Source organism: Wyeomyia smithii, chromosome 3 (genome assembly GCF_029784165.1).
Source record: "Wyeomyia smithii strain HCP4-BCI-WySm-NY-G18 chromosome 3, ASM2978416v1, whole genome shotgun sequence".
Taxonomy (NCBI): domain Eukaryota; kingdom Metazoa; phylum Arthropoda; class Insecta; order Diptera; family Culicidae; genus Wyeomyia; species Wyeomyia smithii.
This window is the reverse complement of record NC_073696.1, coordinates 84,203,528-84,225,641: the sequence shown is the minus strand read 5'-3', so window position 1 is coordinate 84,225,641 and position 22,114 is coordinate 84,203,528. Positions and strand designations below refer to the sequence as shown.

The 22,114-nt window shown below is 39.1% G+C and overlaps 1 protein-coding gene across 1 annotated transcript; it reads right to left on the bottom strand.

The window, feature by feature from the left end:
* Positions 1-5,856: 5,856 nt before the first annotated feature.
* Positions 5,857-6,337, bottom strand: LOC129733308 (cysteine-rich venom protein 6-like). Its single transcript, XM_055695077.1, has 2 exons — positions 6,231-6,337; positions 5,857-6,164 (listed from the first exon to the last, which is right to left on the bottom strand). The coding sequence occupies exons 1-2, from the start codon at positions 6,295-6,297 to the stop codon at positions 5,878-5,880; spliced, it is 354 nt and encodes a 117-aa protein (XP_055551052.1). The 5' UTR covers positions 6,298-6,337; the 3' UTR covers positions 5,857-5,877.
* Positions 6,338-22,114: the final 15,777 nt, after the last annotated feature.

Below are 22,114 nucleotides of genomic sequence, written 5' to 3'. Positions count from 1 at the left end.
ATACAGCAGACATCCGGACATATCTCACAATAGATTCATGAACGATTTTGTTCGCAGTGAGCAAGTTCATGCAGGAAAAAAAACACAAGCGGTAACTCTGGAAAGATAGTCTGCGTCAATTTGACTCCGCGCTTTAAGCAATATCGCCCATTTTTTTTACTAACAGTGCGTTGGTTTTTTTCTCGTGTTTTTCTTGATTAATGATGAAACAATATAACCTGAGTTCTGTTGGTTATTTATTAGGGTGGGGAAAAGTGATCGATTTTCTAGAACCAAGTTTTTTTGGTTCCTTTTGGGACCTCACACAACCCTAAACTTACCGGAAGTCGATTGGTTTTGTCTCCTCTTGGCGCATTGCATTTCAAATTTGTATGAGAATTTATATGGGAAAACCCACTTTTTTGCGTTTACCTCTCTAGAGAGCTCAATAATGCTCTAATAATGCACTATATTATGTTAAAGTATAGTATTTGAGATGCCTAACAACATTGCAAAATACACTGAAGAGCTAGGATGTCCCTAAAAAGAGCTATAGCCGTTCAAAGTTAAGTATGTCGATTAAAATGCAAAAAATCTTGTTTTCTGCCAACATTACCAATGCACCGGTGTCAGTAGGATTCCCATCAGAAGTAACCTGTCGTAACGAGTTTATACACTCAGCTGAGTCAAGCAAACAAATTTAGGTCAATATTCTAGGCGTAGGTATAATCTACAACGTGTTTCAGAGGTTACTCCTGATGGAAATCTGATTGACACCGGTACACTGGCAGTGTTGGCAGAAAAAATGATTTGCAACATAAATTTCGATATAATCAACTTTGAACAGCTCTAGTATTTTTTAGGACACCCTAGCTCTTTGGTGTCTTCGGCCAAGTTGTTAGGCATCAAAAAACCTACCATTTGAAGTCATGAAACCTATGGTTTGGGCCATTTTGAGCTCTATAGAATGTAAAATGCAAAAAAGTTGGTTTTTCCATACTAATCTCCATATAAATTTGAAATGCAACGCGCCAAGCGAAGACAAAACCAATCGACTTCCGATAAATTTAGGATTGTTTGGGGCCCCAAATATAACAAAAAAAAAACTTGGTTCTGACTTTCTGCTATCAAGTTTCGTTTTTTCCATACAACGATTCCCCACCCTTTTATTTATCGACGTGTCCATCGTAATGACCGTTCATTGATAATCAATGAAGAAAAATTTGCATTTTCAATTATTTGACACTCGGGAATCAATTTGACACATGTGATTATCCTTTTACGCACATAAAAATAGAGTTTTGTATAAAAAACTGAAGCTTTTTTGTAATCATGCACTTGAATTCAGCACGAGCCGCGAAATCGTGTTACAGGGTCCGGCAGTTAAATTGCTAGAATACTATAGCACTCATTCTTCGTTGCTCGATCTACATTGGTCGTACCTGTCAGTGGATGTAGGAATTACTTTTGCGAAGAAGTACCACAAGAGTACCTCCCAACTGTGTGGCCTTCGTCTGATTGGTGAGGTAAGCTGTAACGACCCAATAGGAACGCGATTTTGAATGGGCTCCGACATCCGACATCCTTTGGAAATGCCCAGCCAACCATAGCCTTCCGATTTTAGAAGCATGGACTTAGTGAGTTCCCCCAACAACTGATGCAACTCGTGGTTCATTCTTCGTCTCCATGTCCCATCTTCCATCTGCACCCTACCGTAGATCGTAAAGCCTTACGCTGGTCCTTCAAGAGCAAGGTTCATGTTTTGTGATCGTAAAGGACTACCGGTCTAATAAGTGTTTTGTAGATGGACAACTTCCATCTTGTCTCGAGTTACGATACTGGCCTAACAAGCCAGTCGTCGTAGGTTCGAGTCTCGGCTTGGGAGAGACTGTTAGTGTCAGAAGTCTGTGTATAAATAAACAGAAGGTAGAGTTCCGAATCGGAATGTAGCACCATGGCTTTGCTTTGCTTAGATGGACAACTTTATGAAGTGGCGAATTTTGTTCGATCGATACGTTTTCTGCAGTCCAAAGTAAGCGCGATTTCTGGTCATATTACGTCGTTTTTATCTCTCCGCTAGTGTCATTGTCGGCGTTCACTAGTGAGCTCAAATACACAAACTCATCTAGCACCTCGTCTTCGTCAATGCGTGGTGTGAGGCTAACAAAGTTTTTTCTCGAGCCTGTCTTAAGTCTGTTGTATATTTCCGTCAACATGTCAAAGTTGCGTGTCATAATGTCAATGTCGTCGGTGAAGCCAAGTAACTGGCCGGACTTCCTGAAGATCGTACCACTCGTGTCCAGAGCCGGATTTAAGGGGGGGCCCAGGGGGCCCGGGCCCCGGGCCCCCACATTTTTGGGGCCCCGACAAAACGAGAAAATGTTCTTTTCTCTATCAAAAATGAGATTCAATCAAAAGTTCAATTTACAGTAAGAAAATTTGAACAGACCATTTCAATCTGAAACTTTCCTTCAGTGTTATACATCCATAAGAGTTCACCTTCGATTTTCTTGGAATGATACACATTAACACACCATTTGACTCGAACCAGAGCGCATGGGAGATCAAGCAGGAAAGAAAATAATCCACAAGTTTTTTTAAGGCATTGCTGTTGATTCCGAAAATAAGTTTACCTGTCCGAATCAGGGATACTAGATTTGCGTTGCAAAATGCAGATTTTCCGAGTCCGTGTGCAGATTTTATTGACCTGCAGAAGTGTGTAGTTTTTTCCTAGTTTCTGTAGATTATTGCCAGCGTAGCCTTATATTTGCGCAGTCTTTCTCAAATTGTGTGCAAATTTTTGCTTGCGGATCGCATTTTTTTCAAATTGCGGTAGGTTTGAATTTTTGAGATATCAAGAAAAAAATTCCGGATTTCGAGCAGTTGCATGCATTTATTTATTTGAGCCTAATGATCTCTAACGCAACTGGAGAAAGGTCTTTATCGAAGATGAAACTGATTGAAAATAGGTTGCGTACGACTATGAAGAGTGAAAGGCTGTCAAACTTAGCATTGTTAAGTTGAGAGTACAATATTCTGAAGGAGCTGAATGTTGATTATTCAATCAATAAGTTCTCTGCACAAAAAAAACTCGTAAGAAAAAATTCTAGCAAATTTTTGGTAACTTTTCAATAACAAATAAATGTTTTTAACTCGTACGATAAAAAAACGGGTTTGTTTTATTCTGGGGCCCCCACTGTAAACTGGGCCCCGGGCCCCCACAATCGTAAATCCGGCTCTGCTCGTGTCTATTCACGCTTTTATAATAATTGATTTGACTCGAGAGCGTTCCCGAAACTCGCACTGTGCACATCACACTTTCCATCGTCATTCTGACCAATCACGTTTTATCCGGAAGCCCGTCTTAGTGCAGAATTGTTCGATTGTGTCATACGCCGCTCTGAGGTTGATAAATAGGTAGAACGTGGTTACGTGCCGCACGAATTTCTTTGCGATAGGTGATGAGCGACGGCATAGAAGCTAGGAGAGTACTTTGTAGGCAGCGCTTAGTAGCGTGATTGCACGATAGTTGCTACAATCAAGCCTATCGAGTTTTTTGTTGATGGGAAAAACGATTCGTTCCATCCATTCCTCCGGGAAGGTCTCTTCCAGATCCTGACAATTACTTAGTACAATGCTCTAGCCAGTGCTTCACGTCTGTGTTTTAGAAGCTCGCATGGTAATTGGTCACTACCAGTGGCTTTGTTGTTTTTCAACCTGCTAATTTCCTTCCTCCTGGATGTTTGGGGCCGGGAACCTGTCGTCTTCTGCCGGTAGTTGATTGCCGTACCGCCTTCTTCTGCTGTAACATCGCCGTTAAGATGCTCGTCGTAGTACTGTTTCCACCATCCGATCACCTCACACTCGTTCATCAGAGGATTTCCTTCCTGGTTGCGGCAAATATCGCCTTGTGGTACGTAGCCTCTGCGCGAGCTGTTCAGTTTCTCGTAGAACTTACGAGTGTTGTCAACGCAGTACAGCTATTCCATTGCTTCGCGATCCCGTTCCTCCTGTTGGTGCTTTTTCCTTCGAAGGACCGAGTTCTGCCTGTTCCGCGAACGTTTATATAATTCCAGCTGCTGTACGTATCACTGGGCAACTATGGGTTCCCGTATTTGCTTGATGTCGGGTCACGGCGTTCACCTTTGACGTGTGCGATACACCAATGAGAGTTTTTACGCATGCATACTGCAACTGAATAGTGATCCGAACTATGTCGGCACTGCGGTATGTGCGAACGTTGATAATAGAAGAATCTCCCGTCGATTAAAACGTCGTCGATTCGGTTTTCTGTACGTTAGTCGGGTGATCCCCAGGTGGCTTTTGGGATATCTTTGCGGGAGAAGAAGGTGCTTCAGACTACTATGCCACGTGACCATCGTTGACTGTTGTCGTTCGATACGGCGTGAAAGCTGTTCAGCCGAACCACCGGTCTGTACATTGCCTCTCGTCCAACCTGAGTATTCATGTTGCCAATGACAATTTTTACGTCCCTGCTAGGGCAGCCGTCAACCACTTGTTCCAGCTGCCATTAGAACGCTTCCTTCTCGTCGTCGGGTCTCCGACGCCTTCTATGGGCAGTGCATGGATCGACCTTTAATTATCAGTTACCACCCGATTACGCGATGACGCATCCTAGTACTACAAAACCGGCTCCCAGCTCGTAGGTAGTGCCACAGTTATGGTAAAAGGCAGCCGCCCAACGCCCGCTTTTCCTTACCTTCTGTCCTGTCCCACAAAATTCCTGCAGTGCTATAACTTCGTAGCCGCGTAGATTCAACTCGTCATAGATGACCCTATCGCAGCCCGGGAAGCATAACGGCTTACAGTTCCATGTTCCGAATTTACTAGTCAAAGTCCGTTTTCGTCGTCATGGTCTTTTTCAATTGCTCCGGGTTGTTTGTTCCCGTTGTTCGTTCGTAACTTTTTATGTTCATGGGACAGCTTGTTGGGCCTACCCCAACCTCCTGTCTCGCCAGAGGACCATCGTGTCAGCTCCTAACACGGAGATCAGACGCTGTTTTGAGTAGCACCGTCATGATGAACAGATGTTCGGATTCTATCGCCGAAAGATGGTTTACGCGCCAAAGATCGCTTTACACCTTCTCACTTAGCTATTGTCGGATGACAACACTGCCCTGGCTACACCAACTAGTTGTGTCCATGTTTCAGCTGGCAGTCTAACGTGATCGTATGACCATGAAGGTGTGAGATGGAAGATTGTGGAGCTGGAGCTGAATTCGACACTTCTTCCAGGTTGCCAACTCACCGTTTGAAGCCAACAAATATTGTAAAAGCTCATTAAGCTTTAGTTCAGCCGAAATCCGCCAAATGATAGCAGAACAAGCTGTAAATCGACAAAATTGATTGTTAACCTGCGGGACTCGGGCGATGCGTTCTTCGATCGCTTTCAGCGAGTGTTTAAAATCATGGGCGAACAAGTTGAACTAGTGAGGTCAAGAAGTGATATATTTCAAGTGAAATTGAATTAATTTGAAATGAACCGTTTTGTTCTGATTAATTTATCAGTTTGTTTCAATGTAGCATTTCAAATACCGGATTTTGTAAGTCTGTCATTTTTTCTTTTTAATGGGTGGTGTGGCGCAACGGTTTGCATGGGGCAAAAGTTTTCATTTGCTTTCTTGAAACATGCCAGGTAAAAATTTGGGAAAACTGCATATATTTGCCACACTATAACGTCAGACGATCACACATGTCAACACCAAGTATTACCATATTAGCAAATATACAATTTTGAAAACTCAAGTGGTCGAGCATAACGGTCATATTGAAAGAGAAACACATCAAGGTCAAATATTTGTTTTTTTTTATTGATCTGAAGACATTTTAAATCGAATCGTTTCAAAGCCAGAATTCCGTGCTCCTTGCTGTGTTTCTTTACCATCCCAACAAATTGTCGAATCCATAGCCGTATCCATAGATACCTACCGGGGCATAGTTAACCGAGTGGCCAACCGTTTGCTGAACGTGGACGGAGGTTCTGCTGCATTGGGCCGGCTCAATGCAAACTCCAAGGGAGTTGCGTACGAATCCGGACCGGCAGAAGCATCCACGCTGACACGAGCGACCGCACCACTGTGGGCCGAGTCTCCATGAATCGCAAGTCGCTGGACATGCTGATCCACAGCTGGAGAATACCTCGTTAATACCGGAGCAGTGGGTATCTGTTTGGGATAATAGAGTATGAGTTATTCACTTGATGCTTGGGCTTTTTAGGAATGAGAACTTACCGTAGGGGAATCCGCAAACCATAACAGCGCAAGCTGAGACAACGACTGCAGCAATGAGGAGCTTCATTTTGTTGTGGTTTGAATTGTTTACTCACTGCTTAGTCGATAGACAACAAATGATGGTTTTAGTTTCAGTCTCAATGGATTATATAGGTGTCTCTTAAGGAAGAACTGCTTGGCGTGAAACGTGTGCTAAATCGTAAACTAATGTCTGCTGTGCTGAAGACGGTTTTTTTTTTTTTTCAACAGCCGGAAATGCAATCCATCCCGTGTGGATACGCGTGCTAAACTGTTATTTTATAAGTATTTTGGGAATAGACTATGATGACTTATGACTGGTGAAAATTTTGATGTCAGATTATACGTTAGCGTTTCATGAAATTTGACATTAACCTCTAAGAATTGAGAACATTGTTTGATTTACCTACTCTAAAAGCTTCATTATATATTCTCACAAATTCTTATGCCAGAGGAACTTTAAATCTTTCCTCGAAAACCTGCATTCATTCAGTCCAAATATAAAAATTGAAAAACTGATACAATAAATTCTTGCACTGATCGACATCACCGAAACCGTTGCATCCGTATCGTATAAAAAAATCAGGTGATACTCTGCACCATTTCAAATCACAACTTTCATCAGGTTAAAACATCAATTCTACCGAAACAATAATACCAGACAGTTATTGACGGCTCAATCATCGAACACAAGTCAGATTAGATTCCAAATCATGTTAATAAATTTCGGATTACATTGATTTCGGTTCAGCGCCGAGCCACACACCCTGCTGACCATTCTGACCCAGTCATCACCCCGGACACCGTAGGATTCCAAGTCGCCTCCTAAAAAAAACTTTCTACAGCTTCAACCGATATAAAACAAACGATCTCAGAGTAATAAAATCGCCCATCCACTAACAAAATAAAAAACAACTTTATTAGGAGAGTGCTGCTTTTTTATCTATAATTTCATTTAAAAATTCAACAATCCATGTCTAAATTAGCGGTCTCCGCAGTCGTCGTGGTTGCTGGCGAAACGAGCGAAAAGGTGCTTGAAAGGCGCAAACGGTCAAACGTCGTGGTGACACCACGCAACTCCACCGACGGTCACTCAAATGCCATCGAGAGGTTTCGGCTAACATTATTGCAGGTACGATAATCTTGATCCGGCGTGCTTAGTGTGGTAAATATGTCGATGCGATGCGTGGGTGCCCCAGCTTAGCCTCGGCAGTTGGTCAGCAGTGTCAACCTGTCCCACTGTGGGTCTCTCTCTCTTCAGATACCACAGGTATAGTAGGGTGGATTGGAGTGGAACTGATGAAGGCGGCTTAGGGTTTTTTTTTCGAACCATTTAAGCAGGTACGTATTGCATAGTCAGGTTGCCAAAGTGGGGGTTGGAGGGGTCTCTATCAAAACGAAATCAAGCTTGTTGTCTAAAAATAAAGAAATATAATATTGATCATCCATTAACGTGTCTATTTTAGGCAGGTATTGAGTAGTTTTTTTCTGAAGACAGACGTTGGCTCATGAGATGTGATTCAAGATACTATTAGTGCGGAAAGTTCATGAGGTTTCACAATCAGCATAAATGGGAACTAGTGAAGCAGTACCAAAATGTGGGAAGAAAATTAGGATGCCTTTAATGTGAAAAATTTAAAAAAATATATATTTGCGATTTCGTACTTTTAATCGCTAGAATAATTTTCGTTGTTGTTGGAAATTAAGTTATCTTAAATCTTCAAGATCTTGGTGCCAAAACACGAATAGCATTCAAAATAGGCGTAGGGTACTTGCTCTCATAATAGATGTGTACCAATAGTTTTACTATTGAGAATATATTCAGCATTTTGAGTCAAGCTGATCTTCGACAACCAAAACACCGATTTCATATAAAAATGTGACTAGTTTACAACAATATCAACCCTTAGAAACATCTATTGAATTCAATGTATAGTTTAGATTGCAATTTCAGAAAGCCATGCTTATGAATGTAGTTATTTGTAACCTATATCTAAATGAATATGTTGAATTTCATAACGACATATCTTCATTCATAAAAATATTTTTTCCCAATATGTCTTATATATTGTCGAATCCATAGTAATTAGGTTGAGTTGTAATGGTATGTGTAATAATTTAGGAAATAGTCCAATATTATGGTTATTCTATCTATTCACTATTCACACATCATTTAGCTCCGTGTACCTATAGTTAACCTGTTTCAATGACACATAAACAGATACATTAGGTACCTTGAAATACAATACTACTTTTGAATAGAATTTCTCGTGGTTATGTATTTTTAAAATGAATTTAGTAAAGCAACTATTAAAAACTTAGATAATACTTGGAAAAGTGCAAATTTGAGGCACAAATTCACATGTGAGTGTTAACGAATAAATGATAGTTATAGAATTAAGATGTGATTGTGTGATGTTAGTTTAAAATCACGAATAATATATTTTTAGTTTCTCAAAAAATATATGACGCTAACAGCTTAAAATCATAGTTTCATACCAACAGTAATATTTTAACCGCGAAATAGTTGTAAATCAGGTATAAAAATAACGAGACAAATTTAATTTGGTGTATGTGGGCACTTGATTCGACTTTCGTTCATCTAATTACACACATACACACACAGACATTTCCCGATTTCGTAGAACTAAAACGAATAATATACAAAAGGTGAGTCCATGGAACTCGCATCGGGAGTCTGTTCCCCAAGCGATTTGTAACATTTTTGACAAAATAAGATACACCCTTTCAGTTAATCACATGTTTAATTTCAATTTACTAAATCTAAAAGATCTATTAAGAAACAAAGTGATACATTCAACCGGTTAAAATTGCAACTAGAATTTTAGTGTAACTATAGGAACCATTAATGCAATCATGAAAATACTATGTTTCCTTTAGGTACACAATCAAGTAGGGGGACTGATCCATTATTCATCTCAGCCCATATATTCAACTCATACAACATGAAAACACAATTGAAAACAGGAAAAAACGCATATTTTCTAACTAAACCAATCTGCTAATCCACGGAATGGATTCTTTTTAGTTCACTTTAGATATCTCATAAAGTAGAATCCTCAAAAACACACTCAAAAGCTATAAATTTGATATTATAGTCGGGCATCTGCACTCGAAAACTCAATTAATTCAATCACCTACCTCAGAAAACAAAATCCGCTCATTGTTCTATACGGCTACAACGGGACTTGTCCAGCAGCCAACCAAAGTTTTTTCATCACTGGTGGACCACTTTTTATTTTAATCACTAAACAAAATCACTCACTACACTAAGAATACTTTCATATTTGAAATGTTCACCTCAAATTTACAAAAACAAGCTTGAATTAGCAGAAATATATGAGATGAATTTCTACAATTACTAAATTTCAACTGTATGAATTTCCATCTGTTTTCACTGCGTTGAAGACAATCAAAAGTTGCCAAATCAGTTTCTGTTAATATGCAAAAATCATACTGAAATTGTTGAATTATTCTGACATAATTGACATAAATCGACAGCACTGCATTGGTTATCTAGGTTACCAATTTTGCACGTAAACAACTACAGCGGATATCTAGGTAACCTACTACGACGGGCTGCGCCTACGTTCATTCATGATAATGTGTATCATTCATGATTAACAGTGTGAAAAATATGGGGGCGTCGTGAGATGAATAATTGAGCAGTGATTCAAATTTTGAGATGGATATGGAAGCTTTGTGAAGAATAATTTGTTTTTCAAAATTCAGGATGAATCTAGCTAAGTTTACTAAATATACAATGCTAAACGATTCCATAAGAGCACGTAAGCGTATTTTGTTTATTTGTTCAATGGTTTCGTGAAAATTTGGTGTTTAATCCGTGCATTCTTCGTGAATATCGGCCTAATGAGATGAATAATGGAGCAGTTTCCCTACTACTTTTTATTTAAGTATATGGTGTGGAAAATAAAAATGCGGAAACTTGAATATGTACATATTTCAATATACACAAAATGACTAAATAGTTGTCTGATATATACAACTATTGGTACATCCACCCTATGAAAAATAGTTCTTTGCGAAAGTAGTTTTCTACAACTTGTCTATAGACAACATTTTGGTGGCGATTAAAGCTCTTCTGATGCAGGTTTTCAAATATCGAACTAGTTGTTTATTTAGTTTTTTTATTTGTTATATTTATTTTCTGTTGGCCTAGCACCGTTACTGTGGTGCCAATTACCGCACCCGGGCAGATGACATTACCCAGGTTCATCCTATCTGTCGCTCTCTGGCACTCGGAATCGAACCAGCCGTTTCGCTGTTTTCCACGCGTCGTACCTACCACCTCTCTCGCAGTCGTTTCGTAGCACCGTGGATACTGTTCCACAGCTCATTTACGTCTTCCACTCCTTCCTTCTGCTGTTCTGCGATTCGTTGACCCAGCTCTCTGATGTGTTCTCCTGCCACACCATCAGCTTTCAATCGCTGAATGTTGAAACGCGTCGTCCTCTCTGTGCGAGAGGACGAGCACGTTCGACAACCGGCGAATCTTACAAACGACGAGATAATGGTCAGAGTCAATGTTTGGTCCCCGAAAAGACCTAACATCCGTAACATCCGAAAAGTGCCGACCGTCAATCAGTACGTGATTGATCTGAGAGCAGGCTTCTCCATTTGAATGCCTCCAGGTGTGTTTCCGAAAATTCAAACGTGGAAAATGGGAGCTACATATGGCCATTGCTCTGGATTATCAGCCTCAGGCCGTTTTTATTGGTTGACGAGTGGAGGCTGTGCATTCCAATGACCGCACTCGTCATAGGCACTCGTCATAGATTCGCTCAAGCTTGTCATAGAACTCATCTTTGACTTCACTGGATTTGTCGTTTGTCGGTGCGTAGGTGTTGATTAAACTGTAGTTGAAGAGTTTGCCCTTAATCCTCAACACGCATATACGGTCATATACGGGCCTCCACTGGAGGTGTGGTACTTGAAAGAAGTGTGTGCAATGGAGTCTACTGCACGGAATTCCCTTCCTCCGGAACTCGGCCACCGAATCTCCTGAATCGCTGCGATTTCGACTCTCTGCCGTTGTAGTTCTCGAGCAAGTATGCCAGCCCGCGCCGGTTCATTGAGAGTTCGGACTTCCAAGTACCCAATTTCCAATCGTTTACCATGATCTTTTTCCGTATTTGTGGCCTAGGTCTTTGCCGATTGATTTGTTCCGTATTTCTAATTTCGTTGTTCGTGGTTGAAGATAGATTTCGGTGAGCTACATTACTAGGGTCGCGAAAGCTACATCCTGCTAATGGGGCTGCCATCTTAGGTGTGGTTGTTGGGATACAGCACTCCATAATTCAGCCACCCGCTGCGGGTCAGACGCTGTTGTATGCCGCCCCTAATACGGGGACACAGCTGCGCATGCCTTCCTTCCCAGTCAGCATATCACCATAGTTTCCACCTTGGGTTGGTTACCCGATCTCCGCTATATGTATGTTGTATATGTAAGCTCTCTTTCTTCTCTTTAGGTCGAGCAATCTAATCCAATTGTTATAAAATATCTTTAAAAAAGACAGAGAGAGCCAAATTAATTCTCCGTACATTGAAATAATTTTAACTATTCGTAAATATCCTAGCATTAATACTTATATAGTTTTTCGCTTTTTACCTTTTCAATTAGTATCATTTAGTACCGTTTTATCTACTATTGCAATTCAGAAATCGAAGTCGAATAGAATAAGCATTGCGTTTTCATATCCTTCAGAAAATGTTCGCGGAGCTCTATTTATGTTAATATGTCATTCTTGTTTAATATAGCATGTTATGTTACGGCCAATAAGTGAAATGCTGGATTATTCATAAATAATGCAATTTGCTTGAAAATAATAACGATGAGTCAATATAGGAACAAGAAAGATTTGAAGCGAGAGTACTTTCCCCAAATTGCTCAACCATTCAATCATTCCGGAAGCTGCTGTAGGTCGACAGGTTTTGCATATCGAAAATTATTTCGTTAATTTTTCACTTCATAAGATAGCGAACTTTATCGCGCCTTTATTCAAATCGAACCCGCCGGGTTCGATAGAGCAGACACAATCGCACAGAACCACACATGCAGCATCCCTATCATCGTGGCAGTTTGGCCGCACGCTGATTGGCGATTTGTATGCGCAGAACGACCACCGAACCACGCGCCGATGTACGATCTCTCGCGTTAATGGCCGCGGAAAATTGCTGATGACGGCCGTGATGGGCATGTTTGAAAACCTGGCCGTAGCAGTGCCTGCGCGGCATTTCACCGTGACTCAATCGCTCTTCTGGCCAGCGAATGTGTGCTCATGCGTGGGCGTTTGTATGTTACACCGGTACTTGAACGCGATGCCACCCATGATACTGGACGACAGACAAGCGGGCTCGACTCGGATGAGTGACAGTTATTAGGCTCATTTCACTCCCCGAGTCGCACGAAGTCATCCAAACTCGCACATTTTTTTTTCGGTGAATGTCCATTGGATATAATATCGATCTCGTGCGATAGAGATTTGAATTTCCGAAATGCTAATTCCAATGTGGTTCCCACCGTTTGAAGCTGTGATCGTGTTTCTTTTTGGTAAACAATACCACATATGTATGTTGATTGGGAGAGACAGATGACAGGTGCTACAGAGTGGGATGACATCTGTATTATGCTCTGATTGAGAAATTCGCCGGAAAGTAGATTACAGTTATGTTACACAGAAAAAGTACAAGAAGATTAGTGTTTTTCTGTTTTATCTAAGATTTTGAACGTACTAGCACGGAGGTTGTCTTGCACCTTTTCACCCATCTAACGTGTGGGTGGAGGAGTGTGAACACGACAAGCACTTTACAAAAGGCACTACTTTTTCGTCGCTGTAGAGGTCGCTCTTCACAAACGAATGCTCGTTCAGTGTGCGGCTGAGTTGGAATGGATTATGGTCAGCGTGTTACCAGATGGCTTGGGGTGTTGGTAAGACGATCCGAGATCTCTGTGACTAATATTCGCGAGATGATCTGTTTGTTCTCTCGCGGGCGTGCGTCCGAAAACGATCGCGTGAGCGGTGGGAATAAGTTGTGAATACAAATCACAGACAGGGCGATCGAGATGATTTTGGATATGAGACGCATTCGAATAGAAATTCCGATCGGTGGCTTTGTAGAAATCATCATGTTTATACTAAAATTCGATTATTTATGTGGCAGAATATTTTAATCAATTGTATATGTTCAGCCATGATAAATGTACTTTTTTCCAGAATGAACGTAAATTAGATAGCTCAAAACAGTCCCGCTGTGATGTACCCATACCGGACGAACTGTAGACTCACACCCTTCCTGCTCATGACCGATACGACGGATGTGGACACATAAAGAAGTGACCGAGCACTTGGAATGCCTGTTTGCGCATGGGAGAGCAGCTAAACATCGAAAAATTAAATCAAATTATCATAATTTGCTGGGTAATGTGTGTTTTATCTGACGTGACTGGCCAGACGGCAGCAGCGCCGAGGAACGGCTTATACGGGTTTGTTTTTATTGAATTTCATTTGAAGAGATGGCTGGCTATTTGTCACCCAGAAGACTGCATGTTGGTGGGAAGGTGTTGAAATAGTTTATGTGCGTTGGCAGCGGTTGTTCGTGTTATTTTTATCTTAATGTGGAAGCGAAGGTGTACTTTTTGGTATTTTATTTTTCGGTTTGACCGATGAACAAGAAGAGAGATTGGTCAAGATTTGGTAATATTAAATAAGTTTTGTAAAACTTTTAATGTTCTCAAAACTAAAATTAGAGTAAAACTAAATAGAAATGCTGCAGTTCTTTTTGGAACAAAAATGAAAGAAAAGTGGAAGAAATTTTCTTAGCCTGACCAATTGGGTCCTGAAGTTTTACACGGTTTTCTGTTTTTTTGTGAACTCGCTGAAAGAGTGTAATTTTCTGAGCAAAACGTGATTTTTAAAAAATGTTTATCGTTGTTCTTTCATTTTTAAATGAAGAATAAAAAACTGCTCGAAATGTCTTGAATTACAGTTTACGTATATACCGTACATGGGCGAACTATACTTTACTGGTCAATATTTTCTTATGGTAGTGGCCCACTGAAACACGAGAAAAATATGTTCATATGTTCATATAAAGGTTACTCAAACACATTCGGTATCCAAGTTTTCAAACCTAATCTAAAGTTGCGGGTTCACACCACATTGATGCGGTTTCACACCAGAAAACTTTTGCGCATAAGCTCAATAATCAGAGAAAAAAGATTAAACTACTTCAGAGCTAATTATCAAAAAATAAACTTGTGCCTTACTGCAAATGTATGACTTCTTTCTTCTTATACAGAATAAGAGCAGAGGAGGCTCATGCTGTTCTGTTTATTTGGCACACACTTCACAGCCAGTCCCCGTGGCTCTGTGGTTAGCGATGTCGGTCGGCTAGCTTTCCCACACGGTTGTGATATCGGGTTCGATTCCCGATCGAGTCGAGGATCTTTTCGAGCTGGAAACTTTCTCGACGCAGCACTGGGGCACGGTGTATCGTTGTACTTATCCTACACATACAAAATGTGCCAAAAACAAAATCGATAACGAATTCTCTCGACTAATCTCTAGTTGATCGAGACCGCTATTAGCCCCAAGGCTAAGCGTGCGATATTGTTACTTCACAGCCAGTCATAAGTTTATAGGACAATTGCGAGGCAGGCACTGCGACCCTGCTGAGGCATTCCATAGAAGATTATTAAATAGTAGGAGGTTGCATCCAAGACATGACCGCATAACTGACGTAGAACACCCATACTTTTTTTTTCTTCACAAATACCACCCATACTTCCCGACAAACAATTTTGTTAATTTATTGTTTGTAAAGCTGCTATTAAACGAATTTCAGTGGAACTAAACCTTAATAAGTTGTTAGGTACATGTTTGTTTGGTTGGTATTACCAAATGCATTGTTAAGAGTGTTTTATTAACCCAATCCCAGCGGAGAGAAATCAGTTTTTAGTTGAACTTCAAACACACATTTTTCATCAACTATACAGTGCAACAAAAATTGACTTTTTTCTGCATTGGCTTCTTTATATAATTTTTGTAAGTATTTTAATGCAAAACTAAATTTTCCGGAAAATCTACGTAAAATGTCAGCAGATAAACTTATTTTTGTATAGTAGGGGAATTGGGGCAAAATCGACATTTTGCTGACATTTTACGTAGATCAGACACCTACCATTCGATTTCTGAGACTTTTTTACTCGAAATAAGATATAATTTGACTACCACTTTAAGATATTAGCGAATTACCATTAATGCTCAGAAATAATCGATATTATTTTGCTCTGTGAAATATACTAAAACTATGCCAAGCCCGGTTTCGTAGAATCACCGTTTTGAGCTCAGTTTTTGTCCGATTTAAGATCTGTTTTTTTCACAAGATGGGTAAAAAGATGCTAATATGTTGACAAACTCTTAGAATTTTGATATTTGGCCTGAAAACAAAATGGCGCCGAAAAAACATCAAAAATTACCGGTTTCTCAAAAATTCCAAATGACGCCATTGTTGCCCCTTAAGTTGAAATATGTTCAAACTCCGGGAAATTTATTTTCGCATCAAACTTCATCAAAAAATCATACATAGAAGCCAAGGCAAAAAAATTGTTGCACTGTGCTATATGCACAATTGACACAAACTATATTGCATATTAAAGATCAATCTTTTCTCTGCCCATACTGAATAGTTTCTAATAGCCCTCCCAGATAGTCTCGAGTTACGATGCTGGCCTAACCAGCCAGTCGTCGTAGGAGACTGTTAGTGTCAGTAGGATCGTAGCGCTAGCTCCGCAATTGTCCAGTACACTACAGGGTTAGGAATAATCATCCGTGTTTTTTGTTTCAGTGTATAACTAAGATTTGACAGTTGTTGAAATGAGCTTACCTATGCAATTTTTTACTTTGGCTATGTGTAAACAAAACCACGAAATCTCCTTTGAAACAGTGCATTATGTCATAATGAAGTCAAGTCCATTACGCAGTGCGGTGATCGAGTTGTATAAACAAGGAAAGCGTACAGTAAGTATCGCTAGTATGTTAGAAATGCCTATACAAACAATTAGAGACGCTATAAAACGATATAATAAGCTGGGAAATTTAGAAGTCCGTTCAGGAAGATTCGTCATCGGATTAACTGTGATTCTAGAAGGTCAATTCGAAAAATGGTAAAATCATTAAAAATTGATCCGAAATCTGTAGGCACTATTATGCATTTAGTTGAAAATTGGAGTTGTCGACTAGCGACATTCGATTTTACTCTTATACCGTACATTATACTTAACGTCGGAAGTAGTGCGCTGTATAGCGCATCTGATTTGCTATACAGCGCACTACTTCCGACGTTAAGTATAATGTACGGTTTGAGAGAAAAATCGAATGTCGCTAGTCGAAAAATTCGACTTTCTACTAGGGCGACAATATTCTTTACAAGGATTTAGGATTACATTGTTATAAATTTTCAAAAACTCATTACATAAATAACAGGACGAAAGAAAATCGGTATCGAAAATCGAAGATTCTGTTGAAAGAATTTATCGATGGACGACATCGCACAATTTTATTCACCTATGAGAAAATGTTCACTATGGAGCAATTTCTTAACCAACAAAATGACTGTCAACTTTTGCCTAAAGGCTCTTCAAAGCGTATGAACGTAACTCGATCACATCATCCAGTTTCGGTAATGGTTTGAGCGGGAATTACGGCTACCGGTAAAACCCCATCAATAATCATTGAAAAGGGTGTAAAAATCAATCAATTTGTTTACCAAAAGCTTTTAACCGACACAGTGGCACCTTGGGCACGTGTACATTTCGGTTAAACTAAATGAACATTACAACAAGATTAGGCTCCATCGCATGGAGCGAAAATACACTTGAACTCTGTAGCAAACTTTTTCCGAGATGTTTAACTAAAGATGAATGGCCTCCAAACTCTCCTGATTTAAATCCAATGGCCTATTCCAAGGCTTTGCTCTACTGAATAGTAGGGTTTGCAATATTCCCGAGAATAGATTTCCCGGGAAACGGGAATGAAAAATTTCATTTCCCGGGAATTCCCGGGAACCGGGAAAGGAAAAAGTCCTTAGCGAAAATGAGATTTCAAATAAAGTTTAGTAATAAAAAGTTTCAAACAATCGTTTACAATTTATTTATCAATTGAAGAACGAAATTTATTCAAGTTCACTCCAGAAATTCATGAACAATCGTCTATCAATCGCCTCAGTTCCGCTGACAATTTTTTGTTAGGTCCAAATAATGTAGTTCCCTTCTGTAAAACTTTGCTTAAGATCGCTGGATCACCGCTGGTGTCTGATTTCTAAAATACTTCTAAATCACCGATTCCAGCTCTTGCTACATTCCATTAGAAATTGAAGAGTCCAATACTTTTAGTATGTAGAAGATTAAGCTGAGTGTTTGGCAGTCAGATTTTAGAGCATTTGAATGCTTTCGTAATTAATGTGAAATCGCGGCCACGACCCAAGTTACACTGACGGAGTTTTATTAATTTATTTATTTCTGGTCGCATTGATTTACGGGTTTCAATTTTTTTTTATCAATTTACAGGTTTTAAAATTATTTGTCAATGAACAAAGAAAAAATCAAGCAACTATCCGCTTAGTTGTAAACTCACTAGCAAAAAAAGACATGAGACGAAGAAAATATTTCTTAATTTATCGTTTACTTAATAAGACAGCATATATTTTTGACAAATAAATTAAGCAAATAATTTGATATTACACGGTAAACTAATATTGATCGTCGTTTCAAGCAGATATTTGCTTCGTATAATGCACACTATGAAGCTGCTCTACACTTCTACGACGTAAGTTTCGTGTTTTGAAACGATATTTAGTTTTATTGCAATATTGTATGGAAAATTTTCCGAGGAGCTCGGGAATCCCGGGATCCCGGGAATCAATATTCCTATTCCCGGGATCCGGGAATCCCGGGAAAAGGCAATTCCCGGGAAATCGTTCCCGGGATTGCAAACCCTACTGAATGAACATTTCACAAAAAAAAAACACATACACCTGTCATAAACCACAGCATACAAATACCATTACCCACATGAACTGCCCATAAATGCATAACAGTCCCATGTAATTTCTCATCACTTTTTGCTAAAACCTCAAAAACTTCTTTACATACCCGGTGTTCTCAAAATATCGCAAGAAAAAGCTTTTTGTTGCTAAATTGATTAGAAAAATATGAATTTTGGTCAGTCCCATGTTACAAATAAACGCAAAACAAGCTCAGTGCTGAAAATAACTGACATTAAATTATTGTTACTATCATAGAAATACCAATTGAAGTACTACAGGCAAACCTCGATTTTACGTGCTTCGATTTTACACCCTCGAATTTACGTACTTCGATTTTACGCACATTTTACCTCGATTTTTTGCACACTTTTTTCAAACACATGTTTAATTCCGATGTTTTTTGTTTGAATTGTGCATATTGCAGGATTATATTAATTAAGCATCGCTCACAAAAAAGGGGCTATCCATATATCACGTGAAAACTTAAGGGAGAGGTAGGAGGATGTCCACGGTGTATACAATTTTTCGAGAATTTATATAAAAGTTCATCCACGGAGGTCTGAAATCACCCAAAATATGTTCACAAATATGTCAGGTTTTTTTACGCGGGGATACGTTTCTAATGTGTATGGGATCGCGTAAAAAAGACTAAATTGAGTTGAACAAATAACGTAGAAAACCGTCCCAAAAGGTTTGAACTTTGACTATATATGATAGTGGTCATTCTGAAGGCCAAAATACAATGTTATAAATTTTCAGTATTTGGACCAAAAATTGTGATTGTGTTTTTTTAAAAACTGATGTATGATTACTTGTGTCCTAAAATGAAAACCGTGATTGGAATCAGGTCGATATCTTGTGCCGTCTTTGAGTTATAGAAAAATGCAACCCGCGTAAAAAAACCTTACTTTTTATGGATAGTCTCTAATGAAAACTTGTTTGATTTGGAATCGTTCAAAAACTAAGAGTAAAGCAAAGCCTTTGTGCTACATTCCGATTTGAAACTTGACCTTTTGTTTTTTATACACAGACTTCGCAGCCGACTGTTAAGTGTACAGAACAATTGCGGGGCTAGCGCTACGATCCTACTGACACTAACAGTCTCTCCCGAGCCGAGACTCGAACCTACGACGACTAGCTTGTTAGGCCAGCGTCGTACCTCGAGACCATCTGGGAGATTAAAACTAAGAGTATTTAAATAAAAAACGTTCCAATTTTGATACATTTTTTCAACTGACATTTTTTATCTAGCTGAAATTTTGCAAAGATGTTCTTATGTGGATGCTTATCGACTGTGACGTACAACTCAGGGGAGGATTTTCTGCTATTCAGTCTATTTAGAGCAGCTAAACGATGTTTCGCTTCTACTATCCGACGTTTCGATGATTTATTTCATCTTTTTCAAGGATTCTGGAATGTTTTACATAAAATTTTTGTTATCTATACATAAATTGCATGTTGTGTTTAACTTACAGAGGCTATATCGTTTGTTGTTAATGTATGTATGCATGTAGTAATATTTGTCCTAATCTGTTTTCCTTACTAAAATGGCGTCAATTCTAACTATTGTCAAGATATATTATAAATTAAGCTTATTTGGATTATTATTTTAACACTACTCACTATAATTTGTTATAACTTTATTTTCGCTATGTCTGTTTAAACTATTTATTTGTTACCGGGCGAAAAAACGGGTCAGTACGGTTCAATTTGGCTTAAGCGTTCTATTTTAGCGTTGGTTTATCGTTTGCTTTGCTATCTGTACACTGTGTTGGTGTGTGGCAACTATGTTAGCTGATTTGACGTTTATGGATGAATGTATAACAGTTTTATTTAGATGTATTTTTAAGTGTTTGTATTACTCCTGCATATATCAATTGAGTCCCTGTGTGTCTGTACGTTTGTTTATGCTGTTTTCGGTTGTCATAATATGGCATACTTCTAAGTACGGTAGTGACTGTTGTTTCTTATGTTTATCTAGGATTTTGGTGTGGTTCAAGTCGAACCGATGGTTTAACGTTATGCTGTAATTCATTAGTGCGGTTTTCTCCTTCAGTGTGGCTATTTGTGTATTCGTGTAATCAGTGTCAGTCAGGGATGCCACATGTACAGATTAATCTGTATTTTACAGATTTTCGGCCGAAGAAACGGTACAGAATCTGTATATACAGATATACAGATTTTCGTCGAAAAGTACAGATTTACAGATTTTTCGAAATTGACATTAATTTTTAAAAACAATTCAAATTTTATTTCATTAAATATTGAGCAAATTGAACATATTTTCAACTCCTCACACGTTTTATGCTGAAAATTTATTATATTTAAAATTATATTATTTATGTACCATAAAAACTCAAAAAATACAAAGTCCTTTGTGTTTAAACAACACAGATTTTTTTTACAGATATTTTTGTTCCAGATACAGATGTTCAGATTTTTTCAAGGGAAAACACAGATTTAAATGTGGCAACCCTGGTGTCAGTGGTGGTGGCTGTTTTTTCTGCTAATATTATAATTTGCTGCTTGTCCAGTGCGTTGTAGTGTGTTTTATGTCCACTAATTCTCGTTTTTAGTTTGTTTGATGTCATTCCAATATAGCATGCTTCGCAGTTTATGCAAGGTATGCTGTAGATGACGTTGCTTTGGAAGTCGTTGGTTACGGGATCTTTAACTTTGGTGAAAAGTTTACCTACGGTATTTATGTTATGTGTTGCCAGTCGTTTGTTGGGGTATCCTTTTTTCAGGTGCTTGTCTATTTTATGAGACAAGTTCGGTATGTATGTTATAGAGCGGTAAGTATTTTCCAGGTTTTGCGAGTTGTTCGGCAGCGGTTCAGCGATGTTATTGTGTTGTTGTTTCCGGTTTATAAGTCTGCGCCGTAGACCTTTCGGGTAGCTATTGCGATTGAGTTGTTTGTCGATGATTGCATAAATTTCTGCATCTTCCAGGTTTGTAGACAGGCGTTGTACTCTGTTGATGAAATTCGTTGCAACATTGATTTTTTGGTGCAACGGGTGTTGCGAATTGTAGTTGAGGAATCTTCCACTTGCGATAGGTTTCATGTACCATTCTGTTTTAATCTGTTGGTCGTCGGTTCGGATAAGGAGCATATCAAGAAATTGAATACGCTTATCTATTTCTAGCTCGTACGTAAACTGTATGTGCGGGTTGTGGTTATTGAAAATGTCCATAACCTGTTGTATTTTGTCAGGGGGGATCGACATCAATGAATCGTCCACATATTTCCAAATGAATGGTGGTTTAAAATCTAGTATTCGTAGTACGGAATCCAGTAGATTTTCCATTACTAGTTCGGCTAGCGCTGGGGACAAAGGGTTCCCCATGGCAGTTCCGAAGATCTGTTGGTAGTGCTGATTATTATAACGGAAGTAGCTCGAGTCTATACAAAATTCAACTATTTCTAAGAACAAATCCAAAGTAATGTTGGTATTTTGCTTAATTTGATTCCAGTTGTTGATTATGTCGTGCATAACAAGGTCTTTGGGTATTGACGTGAATAGGGATGTTACGTCCAAGGATATTAAAATATATCCTGGAGGCAAGGTCATTTTGTTCAGCAATTCGCAGCACGCGAACGAGTTTTTGATATTGTAGTGGCTATGTATCGAACTATGGATTATTTTACTGACGAATTTGGATAATTGATATGATGGGGCTGTCATGTTTGGTACTACCGGGCGTAACGGAACTCCTGTTTTGTGTGCTTTTGGTTGACCATATATTCTGGGGCAAACTGCGTTGTGGATAGATAGTTT